The sequence below is a fragment of the Astatotilapia calliptera genome, chromosome 14 (genome assembly GCF_900246225.1).
Source record: "Astatotilapia calliptera chromosome 14, fAstCal1.2, whole genome shotgun sequence".
NCBI classification, from domain to species: Eukaryota; Metazoa; Chordata; class Actinopteri; order Cichliformes; family Cichlidae; genus Astatotilapia; species Astatotilapia calliptera.
Window position 1 is genome coordinate 3,753,184 of NC_039315.1, and position 14,360 is coordinate 3,767,543.

Consider the following 14,360-nt stretch of genomic DNA (forward strand, 5'->3'; position numbering starts at 1 on the left):
AAAATAACCAGCCTTGTATATGCTGCGTTTAACTTCAAAATAATGACTTAAACGCTTCTTTTTTCCGATTGGTTCTTACTCAAGTTACAAGCTGATTGACAGCTGCCTGGGCCTATCATATCGCGTTATGTATTGAAAGTGGGCGTGGATACGCAAGCCTCGTTTTTCTTGACTTTTCCGTCCATTTCACTTCGTCGTCACTACCACCATCCTTTTTAACCGGGACAACATGGCTACTGCAGCTAACCGTTACTACAGCGAAGACGGCAGGGCAACGAAAAGACAGAAAACCGACGGAATGGCCACGGTACGTTGGTCTCAGGAAGAATGGGAATTAATTTAGCGTACAGTGTGAATATACGCAGCTCGGTAACTCATTTCTCGGTGCAGTTTGATTCATTCAGATGTGAGCTGGAAAAAATGTGTCACGACGCGCCGCAGGTTATTAAATCCATGCCCGGGAAGATAGTTGTCCAACAAAACTGGGCGTTTTACAATGTTTTTCCATTTAAACGCTGTGTAGTTTCGATTGCAGCTGCTCGGGATGTGTCTCTGGGCGTAAATAGTATTGTGCCCGTGCCTTGCCCTCTGAATGGAGCTGTCGGAGGGCGGTTTCTCCGCCTCGGCCTTGCCGTAGCTCGGCTTTGTTCTAGTGCCGGTAACGTTAGCAACGTGCTAGCTATTAGTCCTCCACGAAATAACCAGCTTTTTATTGTAGAGATCATTGACCATTAGTCCATACTTTGAGCAAGCCAATTATTATTATTATTATTATTATTTACGTTTATACAGAACTGTATAACTATGCAATTGAAAGCACGTTATTAGAACCGTGGGCCTGATTAGCACCCCTTCCCCCCCCAACTGCTCAAAACTCAAACGGGATAGTGACCAGTATTCAGTCCGAGAAGGACGCACAGAAGTGCAACAAACTGGAAATCCTGAGTGTCTCACTGAGTAGCTTGTTGGTGTAGCTAGGTGTAATTTTATTAGACCATGTGGAAGAGAGCGTGTTACAGTATTAAAATATATTTTATCTTTTGTGGGACGGTTTAACACAAAAAAAACCCCCCGCAAAAATGCACATATGGGAATTTACCTTCCACTCGCAATTATTTCTGCAGGATAAATTCGTTAAGCGTGTCAGAATCCTTAAATAGATGACCCGATGTCCGCAGGTTGCACAAGTAACTGGACATGTTTCGACTTTCCTTCATTGATTGTCAAATATTTTGGTGCCCAATAAAAGGAAAATTCCAAGTATTGTATTTCATTTTTTTTTAAATGCAGAATAATCCAGTTAATTTCTTGTCTTTCTTCTTCAAGGTAACTGCTGTTGTGATTTGGCGCTGTATAAATATAGTTCAATTTCTTGAAATCCTGAATTAAAGCTAAAAGTCTGAATAGAATCGCATCTCGATTGTTTTGTGGTCCTTATACAGTTGCATAATTACAAAGTCTCTCACTGTACGGATGCTCGTTATGAGCCAGGAAAAAAACCTTCATAAAGAAGAAGTCTACAGTTAGTTGTTTTTTTGTTTTGATTTTTAAATTGTGTTTTTAATAGGGATACGAAGATCCGCACAAGACCCTTCCATCCGTGGTGGTCCATGTCCGGGGGCTGGTGGATGGTGTTACAGAAGCTGACCTTGTGGAAGCCTTGCAAGAATTTGGAGCAATCAGGTAAAAACTTGGAATAAAGTTTTCCGCAAGCAGCAGCTGAGTGACTTTTAGACTTTTAATGATTGCTTATAAACCAAACCCAACTCTGGCCTTCAACTACATAGAGAAATGCTGATCCCTTTAGACCCTCAGGTAGGGTCCTTAAGTCAGTGCTTATATCTGAAGACTTTGGAACAACCTCACCAAGGCTCGACGCTTCATGACTTCCTTCAGATTACTTCGTCAGATCCAACAGGATGGTTTTTACATGTCATTCATTTATCAGCTTTTAGTTTGTGTATTGTCTTAGTTTGGCATGCTTTGAAGATTTATTTTTTTTTAAGGTGCGATATAAATAAAGTTATCAACTCCCAGCTAATGTGTTCTGTTTGTCTTAGTTATGTGGTGGTGATGCCCAATAAGCGTCAGGCGCTGGTAGAGTACGAGGACATGAACGGATCATCCACAGCTGTGACTTATGCTGCAGACAACCAGGTATACATCGCCGGCCACCCAGCGTTCATCAACTACTCCACCAGCCAGAAGATATCCAGGCCCGGAGACTCTGATGACTCGAGAACCGTTAACAATGTTCTTCTGTTCACTATCATGAACCCCATCTACCCTATTACAACGGTGAGTGCAACGATTTGTGTCATTACTTTGCCTGGGACTGTTTTGTGTACCAGCTGACGGGTGTCCTTAAATGTCAGTGCTGTTGTTTTACCACAAACGGTTGTTAGTAGTTATGCACTGCAGGAAAAGTTTTAAAGTTGGCTGCCGCTCTGGTAGTTTGGAACAATGTCAGTTATGTGTCGGTGGCTGAAATAAAAGGGAAGCAGAGACCACAAATGCTACAACCCATACAAATACAGAGTGTCTTTGCCATTTGTTGGAATGTGCTGCTTTTCTCTGAAAATTGAGTGGCGGTACTGGCGATGTAACGGTAGAAAGACATCCCTGCTTAGATCATTCATGGACACCATACAGCCCCAGGCTTGTACCAGCCTGTAGACGTCCTGTCAGTGAAAGTGTATACACATACACAATAGGGGTGGGCGGTATAAACTGTATACGGTAGAAACCATATAAATTTGGCCAGAGATTTTGACTATACCACTCTACCGCGATAGCGCATGTTGATGGTGACATGAAGCTGCGCCCGTTTTGGTCGAAAGCATTGCAGCGGCTGCAAACAACCTCTGCAAATTATGCCGGGCGACAGTAATAGCAAAGAGACGAAGCACTTTTGGAATATGAGGAAAGCCAAAAACTGCGCTTCCTCCACTTCCCTACCTTTGATTCTTTAATGCCAAATTCTCTCACAGCTGCTCTATTCCCATGTAGTTGCAGTATATTAATGACTAACCTCGTATTGTGGATGGATTATCTCAGTTGTTCTCCTGACTGAAGTTTGGTCCATTTATAGCATCCTGCCATGCAATTGCATTTGTCCCCAACCACCAGAAACCCTCACGTTAACTTTTATCGAGTGGAAAAAGTTAGCGTTCATCCTTCAGCTTCACTGTGCTAATGTTATACATACATACATACATACATACATACATACATACATAAGGCACACTCTCGATTTTTGAGAAAATTAAAGGATTTTAAGTGTGCCTTATAGTGTGTAAAATACGTTATACAGAAGAAAAGAAAATATTGTGATATATATATCGTCACCGCACATGCTTCAAATTATACCGTGATATGGATTTTAGGCCATAACCCCCAGCCCTAATACACAATGAGTAGCGTTATGTTAATCCACTTTATATGGTGCACCCTACTGAAGAAGTTCACATCCTCAGATTGACATATTTAATAAATTTTTAAAATTTAACATGGATCTTTTATATAGTTAATGACACACCAACAGCATCAGTAAGTTCTGAACGCCACCATTTGGGAATCGCTGCACTCCACCTAGCTTATGATTACAGTTGTAAACCTTTTGAATGGGAGTACACTCAGGAATTGACTTCACACCTGCTGGTTGCACTTTAATGCTGCTTTGGGTAATTGCACAGTTAGAATTTTGTAACTCAGATTCTCAGACTGTACAGAAGGTGGTGCTCAGATTGGGGGGAAATCTGGGAGTTTCAAGAAAACTGATTATTTAAAAAAAAAAATAACTAAATAGTATGAAACTTTTAAGGGGGGGTCAAAACTTGCATTAAGATTGTTTTGAATAACAAATCTAATCATAAAACGTGTTTTGTTTCATGTTCTCAGGACGTCCTCTACACTATCTGCAACAACTGTGGGCCGGTCCAGAGAATCGTTATCTTCAGGAAAAACGGCGTCCAGGCAATGGTTGAATATCCTTTCAAGTCCTCATTGGCTGCTATCTTATTTGTTAACTGTGAGAAACAAAGGAAAGCTGGTATCTTTATAAACATATAAGAAACAGGGTGGAGATCAGAAAAGTTTTTACAGTTGCTTAAAATTTACCCACAGTGCCTAACAGCATGTGGGGGTTTTTTTGTTTTGTTTTTTGTCTGCTGTCTTCTTTTTCATTCTTTAGTGGCATTTAAAAAGTCCAAATACACACCTTGTGCCCTTAACCATGCCATCACGTTTGACTCCGTTCAAAGTGCCCAGAGGGCCAAGGCGTCACTCAATGGAGCAGATATCTACTCTGGCTGCTGCACCCTGAAGATCGAGTATGCAAAGGTAACACCTGCAAATAAAATTCTTTGTTAGAAAGTGAATGTTTCTGAGTTAATGACATGTAATGAAAGCTAGTTATAAGTAAAACTGATTCTAGATAGTTTTTTAGCCAAAGCCACAGTAGATTGGAGGGAAAGAGCCACCGGTTTAGAACCCCGGTCCAGTCAGTTAAAATTTATTTTCATTTGACAGGTTAAAAGTCGGATTTGTTTATTCATATAATTTTTTTTTTCTTCATTTTATTCCAGCCAACTCGTTTGAATGTGTTCAAGAATGACCAGGACACTTGGGACTACACAAACCCCAATCTGGGAGGCCCAGGTAAAACCTCAAGCAGCAGACACACACCCCCAGACATTTGCTTAGTGCTACATATGCTCTGTAGCTGAGAAGCCTGATACTGTTCAGCACCCTTACTGCCACTGTGGGGACTTGCAGCAAGCATGCTACTGGGCAGATGGAGGCAGCACTCTTCACTGATAATGCTACAACATGGATCCATTTTTTTTTTTTTTTTTTAAGTGTATGTGGCATATTTTGAAACAAACCAATGTGGCATTATGACTGAAGCGTTACTTTGGGTCTTTACATTTCTCTGGGTTTTCAGGTTCATTAAGTAAAAACAAAAAAAAGCAGAACTTGTAATTTTTTATTTTTTACAAACCAGCATATCGCTAAGTGGAGAGACTGGCAGGAACAGACAGAGAGAAAGATAACATAGCGAGGCTAATATTTTCTGTGGCATCTTGTTGTTCTGGTTTACTTGTGTACTTTACTTGTTACGTGACCCTCCCTTCAGACTCTTAAGATGAGTAAATTGTGGTGCTTGTGACTGTAGATCCTGCTTCGGCACCTGTCTAACCTAGTTTGTGTTTCCCAGCAGCTCATTAAGTCAGTTCACCTCGGGCGGAAGTTACTGTCAGGAAGTAGTTTTCACTGTTTCAAGAATAGAGCAGCTTTCTTTTCCCCAAAGCAGTAGAGAGACTGTTTGCCTAATGCTGGGACAGCACATTAACAATATGTCCTCCTCCACAAAGAGTGATTTAAATAAATGGGTTGATTTTTCTAAAGTTGGTTGTCTTATAATAAATAATACTGCAAAACAACAAAATGCATAAAGGGTTAAAAACAGCCAGGCCAGTGATGGTGTATATATATATATACCAGTCAGTTCACCTGCAAAGCGAACCCACCGTTAAACATTGTTTTTCTTTCTTTCTTTTCCTTGTAGCTGTTTTACGTTAAAGGAAGTCTATAACATTACAGAAACAATAAGGCTGGGGAAAAAGCAGGGAGGTGGAGGCGTTTCTCTTGCTTGATTAAAACTAAATCTAATCTAAATTAGAGCTAATGCGCAATATTTGCTCCACTACTATTATTTTTAAAGCTCAAGTTGGTAATCATTTTGCAGTTTCAGACCAATAATATAAACAAATCTAGTATTCAGTCTTAAAGATTATGCTAGCTTCTTGTGTAAAGATGTTAAAATTACTTGGTTTGCAGGGACCAGTCTAATGCCTGAAATAGGCTTCAGCAGCAAATCTGCCTCAAAGCTTAACAGGAAATGGAAAATCCTTTTAACCTTACTTCGTAACCTGATGTGTGCGTCCTGATAAATGTAATGACTTGAATGGCGTGGAAGGTAGAGGTGACAGGTTAGGACGTCTATTTCCCGCAGAAGTCTAAATCAAACTTGGACAGTTAAAGTGCGTTTTTGTTTTCTGCTGCAGAAAAGGTCGAAATGTCTTACAGCCTTTTCTTCACATTACAGCAGTGTGACTGACTGGAAGCAACAGTATTTACTACTTTATACTGTTATTTGTATTTATTTTTTTAAAATTTAAATAAGACATTTTGATATTCTTCATGTATATTAAAGTAGAGAAGATTAAGGTTTATTTTTCCCAGTCCCAGTTTTGAGACAGATGTCTGTATGGTCACACTGACTGAGCATTGGCTGCTCTATTATTTCTCATTAAATGTCCTCTTGAATCAGTTCAGTCACAGAGAAGCTAACCTGCTATGTGCACATTTTCTTTCTGCTGGCATTTGCTGTTCCTGCCCTTCTCATGGCACATTTTTGCAGGATTGTTTTTGGATATCTGTTAGTACTATTACTTTTTTTTTTTTTTTTCTCAAAGTGTGGTTAAACTTTGACTTTAAAGGTACTTTTTTGTACAACTGAAGTTGGTCTATGGTTGGGCTGTACTCTTGTGTAATGCCACTTTCTACCCCGAGGTACAGTGACTTAACCTAACCATTGTTAAACCAGGCGAACAGTTATTTACAATTGTACTTTTTAAAAAAAGCTTGGTTTTTTTTGTTTGTTTTTTTCTAATTAAGGTTAAGCATCTGAAGTTTTTAAGTGTTGCCCTCCTGCCTGCAGAGGGCAATTACAAAAGGTACCTTTAAAGTCACTTAACTGAAAAACATGTGTTTGCCACCAAGACTAATGCTGGTCTTTCCCACTGTTTTTAATTACACCTTAAAATTTACATTTCGGTTGACAAAACATGTTTTTTTTGGGGGGGGGGGTCAGTAGTCGGGTGTAAAAAGCCAAATGTGCTTCAGTTGAAGTTTGCTTCTGTATTTTATTACATTTAATTTTGGCTGAGAACAGAGGTGTTGGACCAGCATCAGTTGACTGGCTCTCTGTAATGGGTGACTTTCAAAAAAAACCAACTATGCACAGAAGCTTTGTGCAGATACACGCTGACATCAACACTCAGCGACCACCATCTCAAGCATCCACTTCTTCAGGGAGGACACTACCACTATCACACAGAGGGCCAAATGTCCTCTGAGATACCATCCATCCAACACGCCGATGTAGGACTGATACACCACTCAATCGTCATCTCTGCATTCTTGCACAAGATCCATGGAGACATTTGTAGAGTGTGGGGAGTTTTGGTACTGAGCTACACTCGGTCCCTCCCCTCCGTTTTCCCCCTTCTTCGTCACTTTGAGACACAAGCAGCTACAGTGCTCCCATTGTCTACACCAAACGAAGACTGACACCAGAGAAGACACAGCACCACCCACCCAGTCAGAAGCTAGTGACAGGCATCTTTCACCACAGCAGACGATGCATACTGATAACAATCAGTCAAGATCACATTTTTTTTAAAGCCTCGAGCTAAACTGCTCGTCACGCTTTGCGACACGAACGCAGCACACTGATGCCGTACCGACTGATCCACCTCACACCCTCGAATCAAGACATTTCCACTCACATTGGAGTCAACACAAGACAACTGATGAAGACAAGACACTGCTGACAACACCATCAGCACACTCAGAGTCCAGTCAGACCATCCACTGTGTCCCTCCCTCACATGGAGTTCAGCTTTTCTCTCTCGCTCTTTCTCCTCTTTCTCCCTCTGATTTTCTTACTACTTGCATCCCTGTTTAGCTTCTTTCTCCTTTTTTTTCTTTAAATATATTTAAGTCTCTAGAACCTGTGTAACACCTTCCATGTGATGCAGGTTTGGCAATTTGCGGCTAAGAGGAGCCAGCTTCCCCCCCACTGAAATGTGCTCTATGGCAGCTTCAAGTCCTACCTTTCCAAAACGCAACAAAAAGGATGGAAACGCCAACCAAGCTCCCCACCTACCAGTGGGCGTTTCAGCTTGCTAAACCAGGAAATCGATCCTGAGGTGGAGACTTGCCCCCCCCTCCCCAAAAAGAGGAAATGGATAAGAGTTTGGGATGAAATGAGTTGAGTGGAGAGTGGTGGAACTGCCGCAGCAAATGTCTTCCTCCCACTGTTTGTAAACTTGCAGTAAGTAAATCGAGACCTGTTCTCAAGGAACATAACTGCACAGCACCACATGACCCCAAAGCCCAGCTACCAACATCGCCACACAAGACAGACATGACTCCATTCTTTTTAAATTATTTTTTTCCTTCCCCTCACACAGGCTTAATCTCTCTTTCTGGAAGAGGCTGTGGTTCTGTTTTCTAATGTCAAACCTGCTCTCTGTATGTCTGTAAGCTGTGTTGTTGCTCCCTCTGTTGGCAGTTTACAGCCATCAGTAATCTCATCCATCTTCCCTGGAGCTGTGCTAGTTTCTTTGGGAAATAAATCATGTTTTAATCTGGAGTTTGGGTGTGAACTTAATGGGCTCGTGTCGGATGTGCTTGACAACAGATGGCATAAAAGATGGGCGTAGCTACCAACGCTGAAAAGTTTCTTCTAAATGGGCGGTAGGGGGCAAAAAGACTTGCAGCTGTGTAGACGTCTATGGAAAACTGGTCCATTCTGTGACCTCATTTAACACTTTCCTGATTGGTTTATGTTCTCACCGAGTAACGCATTAAGTTTACCAAATAAACTATGGACACAATAAGGTTTTCCAGGGTGTCCTATTGGCTATTTGCTTGTGAGTCACAAGTTGTTAGCCAAAGAGTGAGCGGTGCCCTTCGGGTTCTCTCGTTTCGTGTGGTTTCAGAACTCATCCTGAAACTTCCTAACAAGGCTTCGCAAACCAATGGTGGTTACGTCCTTCTTTTATTTAGTCTGTGTCTGTGACCAACCCTGCTAATTACAAAGCGGCACACACCTGGTAAAGCTAGGAGAGTCTAAATTTGTCACCTGCAAAGGTACCAAGCTTGCATTTCTTATAAAACTCTTCCCCACTGAGGACAGAAAGCCTTATCATTTACGAGTGGTCTTAATGCACTCTCCACACTTACCTCGGGTAACTTCACTTGAGTTAAGATGTAACCATGATTAACCTGGCTTCCCTTCTGATTGTGTATGATTATTGTGTACCTGTACAGATGGTGATGCAGATGGCAATGGGAGCAATGCAGGTGTGTGTGAGCGTACAAACTTTTTTTTTTTTTTTTTTAATTTAGCCATTTGTCATACTTATCCAGACTGACTTTGTTTGATACCCTTACCCTCTTCACCTCTGAGATCATCAGCATCCACCTCACCCTTGCCATTTACTCCTGTTCCACTTTACATGCTAAGGGGTTTAGCATTGTGGATGTTTTTGAGTTAAAGGGGTTTTGGGGTTATTTCCTTAGACCCTAATGCTGTCTTTGTCATTCATTACACGTCCTTGCCCTCCCCCACCATTCCTTTACAATCACTCAAGACCAAAAGGGGCAGTTGCTGAGATGGTTGAGATGTTTGGAGTGTAATCTGTAATCTGAGCGGCTCTCGCAGGCCCGATGCATCTGGCCTGTGAGAGCCAGATGCATCAATCTTTAAATGCATGCGTTTCTCTTAAGTACTCTGATTAGTTTCTTTTTTTTGTTTTTGTAATTGTTCCTCTGACAGATTATTTAGACGCTTTGGTGTGCACTCTGATGCACCTTTGGCATCAAAATGTCAATTTACCATAATACATATTTTGTGCTCAAGCATCCCATTGTCATGTAGAGATTACAGTTCTGTTTCCAGACTTTTCTTGTTATATTTATCACCTTTTTTTTTTTTTTTTTCTTTCTCTATCCTTTTCTTCTTTCCTTTTGTCTTCCTGTTCTTATAGACGATGTGAATGCCAACCCTAACAAGCGCCAGAGACAGCCTGCTCTGCTGGGCGACCACCCTCCAGAGTACGGTAAGGCTCTCACGCCCCTGGGGAACAAGAGAACCCACTGAAACACAACATGCAAAATGCTGAGCTAATCTCCTCTGTATGTGGATTAATCCTAGTCCCAGACTGAAAGAAGGATTCAGTCGAGATCTAGTTTAAGACTAGGTTTATTAGCCCTAAACTGGGGAAACTGAGGTTTAAACTTTAATAATCCAAACTATCTACATCCAATATGAGTCAACAGTCATTTTAAACTTGGTACGTTCAAGTTAAGACGATTGTGTAAATTGGGTCCTCCACACAGTGGCAGTGAGGTGGTGCTGTGTCCTATGTAATTGGCTCTACAGATTTCAGTATTTACCTCACCCTGCTTGATTACTGGGGTTATTTTCACGTTTTCTCACTTTCCTGATTTCTGCCTCGTTCTTCAGGAGGCGGTTACCATGGTTACGATGAAAGCTACGGATCCCCGCCCTACGAAGGTCGTCGTATGGGTCCACCAATGAGAGGGCGTGGAGGGAGAAGCTACGGTCCAGGCTACGGACCTCCTCCCCCTCCTCCTGGCGAGTACGGCGCACATGCTGATTCGCCGGTTGTCATGGTGTACGGGTTGGACCCTGTCAAGATGAATGCCGACCGCGTCTTCAACATCTTCTGTCTCTATGGGAACGTAGAGCGGGTCAGTGCCTGTTTTTTAGCTGCGAAGCTGATGGTTGAGCTGCTGCATTGTAAATCATCAATCATTGATTGTGTTTGGTGTATGTGAAAACATCCTTCATCTCCCTTGAGCTCAGTAAACACTTTCCTGTTTATACTGTGGGTTAAATCATGAGTTCTAAGTACTGTATTGATAATCATGGGTATGTTCACGCTCCCACAGTTGGTCAGAACTGTCCTGGTTTGAAAGAGCTAAGATGAAGGTGGGTCTTTTATAAAAGACATCAGTCTTTTATATCAGGCTATGGTCTTTATTTTAACGACATCGGTGGATGATGTCAGAGTTCGGAGCTGATGGATGTTTTCTTATTGTTTAGGACAGGGGTGTCAAACTCAAATACACAGTTGGCCAAATTTCAAAACTGGAACAAAGTCACGGGCTAACGTTAATATTTATTGAATGAATCTTTTCTTATGGACTCAAACACGTTTTGCTGAAAAACTGAATATGGAACAAGCAAAGCTTAATACTAAACAATATATATATTAGCTGTATAATACCAGTAGGCCAGCTCTGATAGTAATTTGGTATGGCTTCGCGGGCCAAATGTAATTACGCTGCGGGCCAAATTTGGCCCGCGGGCCAGAGTTTGACACCTATGGTTTAGGACCAGAAGTCTTCAGCAGTCAGACCTCTGCTGACCATTAGAAAGAACACAGGTCTAATAAAAGATGATTTTGGTGCGTGTCTAAGTCCCTGGGATGTCGTGCCTGTGGGTCTTCATGTGTGCTGTAGTAATTAATATGAACTTACAAAACCCTGTAACTCTATATTATGACTTAAACCTAATATGGCACCTTTGAACAGTAAAACCTGAAGTGAGATTACTTAGGTGAACATTAAGTTAATGCAAACATTTAAAATAATGAACACAGGAAAATGTAAATCCTGCGTCGGACCAGCACAGGCTCATGATTTTAAATGGTAACTGGTACAGGTGCTGTGTCCAGATTTGCTGCTTAAACTTGCATAACGGTCTCAATCTTTTTATGCAGTTAATGTATATTCCTTCAGAAGTAAATGCACTGACATGAACATTTAACAATGACCCAGGAGGTGTCTCACATTTGTTTTTCTAACTCCTGTTTGGATATAAAAGCTCAGCGAGCAGGATGAAGTTACCAGCAAGCAAAATTTCACACTGAGAGTGAAACAAAGGAATGTAAGCAGGAAGTGTTATCATGGCTGAAACGGAGTCAATATTTTCCACCTCAACAATGCCACACTTGTGTTCCAGTTCATCAGAATCAGAATACTTTATTGATCCCTGGGGGAAATTTTTTTTTTTCATCAGCACGCACACAAGTCAAGAGAGCAAATTGATTCTGTGTTTAGGTCAAAGCGAAAGGCAAATAGCAGAGCACCAGTCAATCCTGTCTTTGAACCCTTCCAGGTGAAGTTCATGAAGAGTAAGCCCGGAGCAGCCATGGTGGAGATGGGAGACTGCTACGCTGTGGACCGTGCAATCACTCACCTCAACAACAACTTCCTGTTTGGACAGAAACTGAATGTGTGGTGAGTTAAACTTGAACAGTTTAATCTACAAGTGTCAGACTGACGAAATCGCTCCAGGACCATCTGAGCCCGAACAAAGCAGCTTCTAGTCACGCACAACAGTTTCACTCGCCCCAGTGTTAACTGATAGCCGTTTGCCCCGGATTCTCTAATCGATCATCTGGATAGCAGTTGGAGTTGAAAACATCTGACCAATCACAAACAAGAAGTCTACGGGCAGCAGAGTGGCTGATGTTAGTTTCACTTTAAAGACTTGAATCACACAAAGGCTGACACACTGTTTTAGTCCAAAGTAAAGGCTGTGGAAATGTCATCACAAAACATGGACACATCACCCACTGGTTTATGCCTGAGCTTCTGAAGCTGCTGAGTTTTGGAGACTTAAATAGTAAGAGCCATAAATGATTTTAAAAGGCTGATCCCCCTCCCCCCTCCTATTCCCTGCAGCGTATCCAAGCAGCAAGCCATCGTTCCTGGTCAATGCTACGAGCTGGAAGATGGCACAAGCAGCTTCAAGGAATTCCATGGCTCCAGGAACAACCGGTTCACCTCCCCAGAACAAGCAGCTAAAAACCGCATCCAGCACCCGAGCAACGTGCTGCACTTCTTCAACGCTCAGCCAGAAGCCACGCCGGAGATCTTCTCTCAGGTCTGAATCCTTGGGCTGCATGTGCACAGTTCCTCCTACAAACTGTGACTATCACAAGTGTTGCACCTGCAGACCCTAACGATGTTTGTCTTCTTACAGATTTGTGACGAGATCGGTGTCAAGGCTCCTGTTAATGTCAAAATGTTCACAGGAAAAAGTACGCTGCTTTACACCCGCCTCCTCTTGACGTGTATTTGAGTTATGCCAGTGAGCTTTAAGAAGACTGGCAGATGCACCGATAAATATTTAAAACGATGACTGAATCTGAATAAAATCTAACGTCTCATCACATTTCTGCATCTGTGCCCACCAGGCGGAGCAGCTCCCAGTGATCGCAGTGCTTCAGGTCTGTTAGAGTGGGAGTCGATCAACGATGCTATGGAAGCTCTGGCCATGATAAACCACTACCAAATGAAAAATCCAAGTAAGTTTTCAATGATGCTCTCAAGTATCCTTTTTTAAATTATACACAGTAAGCAGTTGTCAGGTTAAGAGTTAGTTAACTCTAAGGAGCTGACCGTGCTTCACCTACACACTTGTTAAAGCACACATTCAGTTCATTTGGCTCATTGCAGGAATTTTGTATATGGTTTGTTTTTGTTTCTTTGGGTTGAGCTAACGCTGACTCTCTTCTCTCTCTGTAGCCGGTCCCTACCCATACACCCTCAAACTGTGCTTCTCCACTGTTCAGCACGCCAACTGAGCGCTCTTTTGTATCGAGGAAGCTGAAGATTGGTCCTGCATTCCCATGTTCACGTGTACTTAGACCATAACTGCTTGCGACACACCACGGGGGAGAAACAGATTTTCAACAGTCATGTATTGTAACCTCTCACAATGCAGTTGTGATTCTGTGTATTTGATATATTAAGCTTAACTAATGCTAACAAGCATTTAAACTTTTGATATTTATCCCCCAGATGTGTGGCATCAACATGTTTTCACCCCAGCCCCTCAATTACTGCCGTTTTTGTTAGAAGCCTCAAGATGTCATTGGACGCTTATCTTCTGACATAACAGCTGTATTTGTAACCCTGAGAGTGAGAACAAGTTGGCATTAGAGTATCAGTTTTTGTGTGTCTTCAATATTAAGTTGTCCTTTTTACTTTTTTGTATCATACAGGAACCTGACATAGAACATTTAAAAGATTGTTCTAAGCTCGGGTTGTTCAGTGGCAGTGGACAACATGGTTTTGTAAAAGCTGTCTTTTGCAACTTTTATCAAATTTTTTTTTTTTTTTTTGTTTTGTTATTTTAATTTGTCTGTTTAGGTCTGCGTCTTCGTGTCTGGTGCGCAGAGAATTTTGTTCTTACAAAATAAAAAACAAACTTGAATTCAAACTTTATTGTTCCATCATTCTGACTTCACGGTTCACTCTTCGGTGTCTTGAGTGTAAACGTGACCCTCATTTTTAATGCAGCTCAGAGTGGAGCGGTGTACTGCAGAAATGGATGAGCTTTAAGGTTAAACCAGGATAAAGTAGGTCATATAAAAGCCAACAGAATCAACAAGAATGAGAATATTCAATCAAAATGAGTTTTATTTGGCAACATAATTCTAAGTTGTCTCCATCGGGGAGCGAGTCAG

General features: G+C 41.7%; 1 protein-coding gene across 2 annotated transcripts; it reads left to right on the forward strand.

Annotated features, from left to right (window-relative positions):
- The first annotated feature begins 132 nt into the window (after nucleotides 1-132).
- LOC113035659 (heterogeneous nuclear ribonucleoprotein L) lies at nucleotides 133-14,113 on the forward strand. 2 transcript variants are annotated; one of them, XM_026191260.1, is made up of 14 exons: nucleotides 133-307; nucleotides 1,568-1,683; nucleotides 2,061-2,298; nucleotides 3,901-3,986; nucleotides 4,245-4,341; nucleotides 4,587-4,659; nucleotides 9,124-9,156; nucleotides 9,843-9,914; nucleotides 10,322-10,569; nucleotides 12,002-12,123; nucleotides 12,571-12,772; nucleotides 12,872-12,929; nucleotides 13,086-13,196; nucleotides 13,417-14,113. In XM_026191260.1, the coding sequence occupies exons 1-14, from the start codon at nucleotides 230-232 to the stop codon at nucleotides 13,473-13,475; spliced, it is 1,593 nt and encodes a 530-aa protein (XP_026047045.1). In that variant the 5' UTR covers nucleotides 133-229; the 3' UTR covers nucleotides 13,476-14,113. The 2 variants fall into 2 exon arrangements, with proteins under 2 accessions (XP_026047045.1, XP_026047046.1); XM_026191261.1 differs by lacking the exon at nucleotides 9,124-9,156.
- The last annotated feature ends 247 nt before the right edge of the window (nucleotides 14,114-14,360 follow it).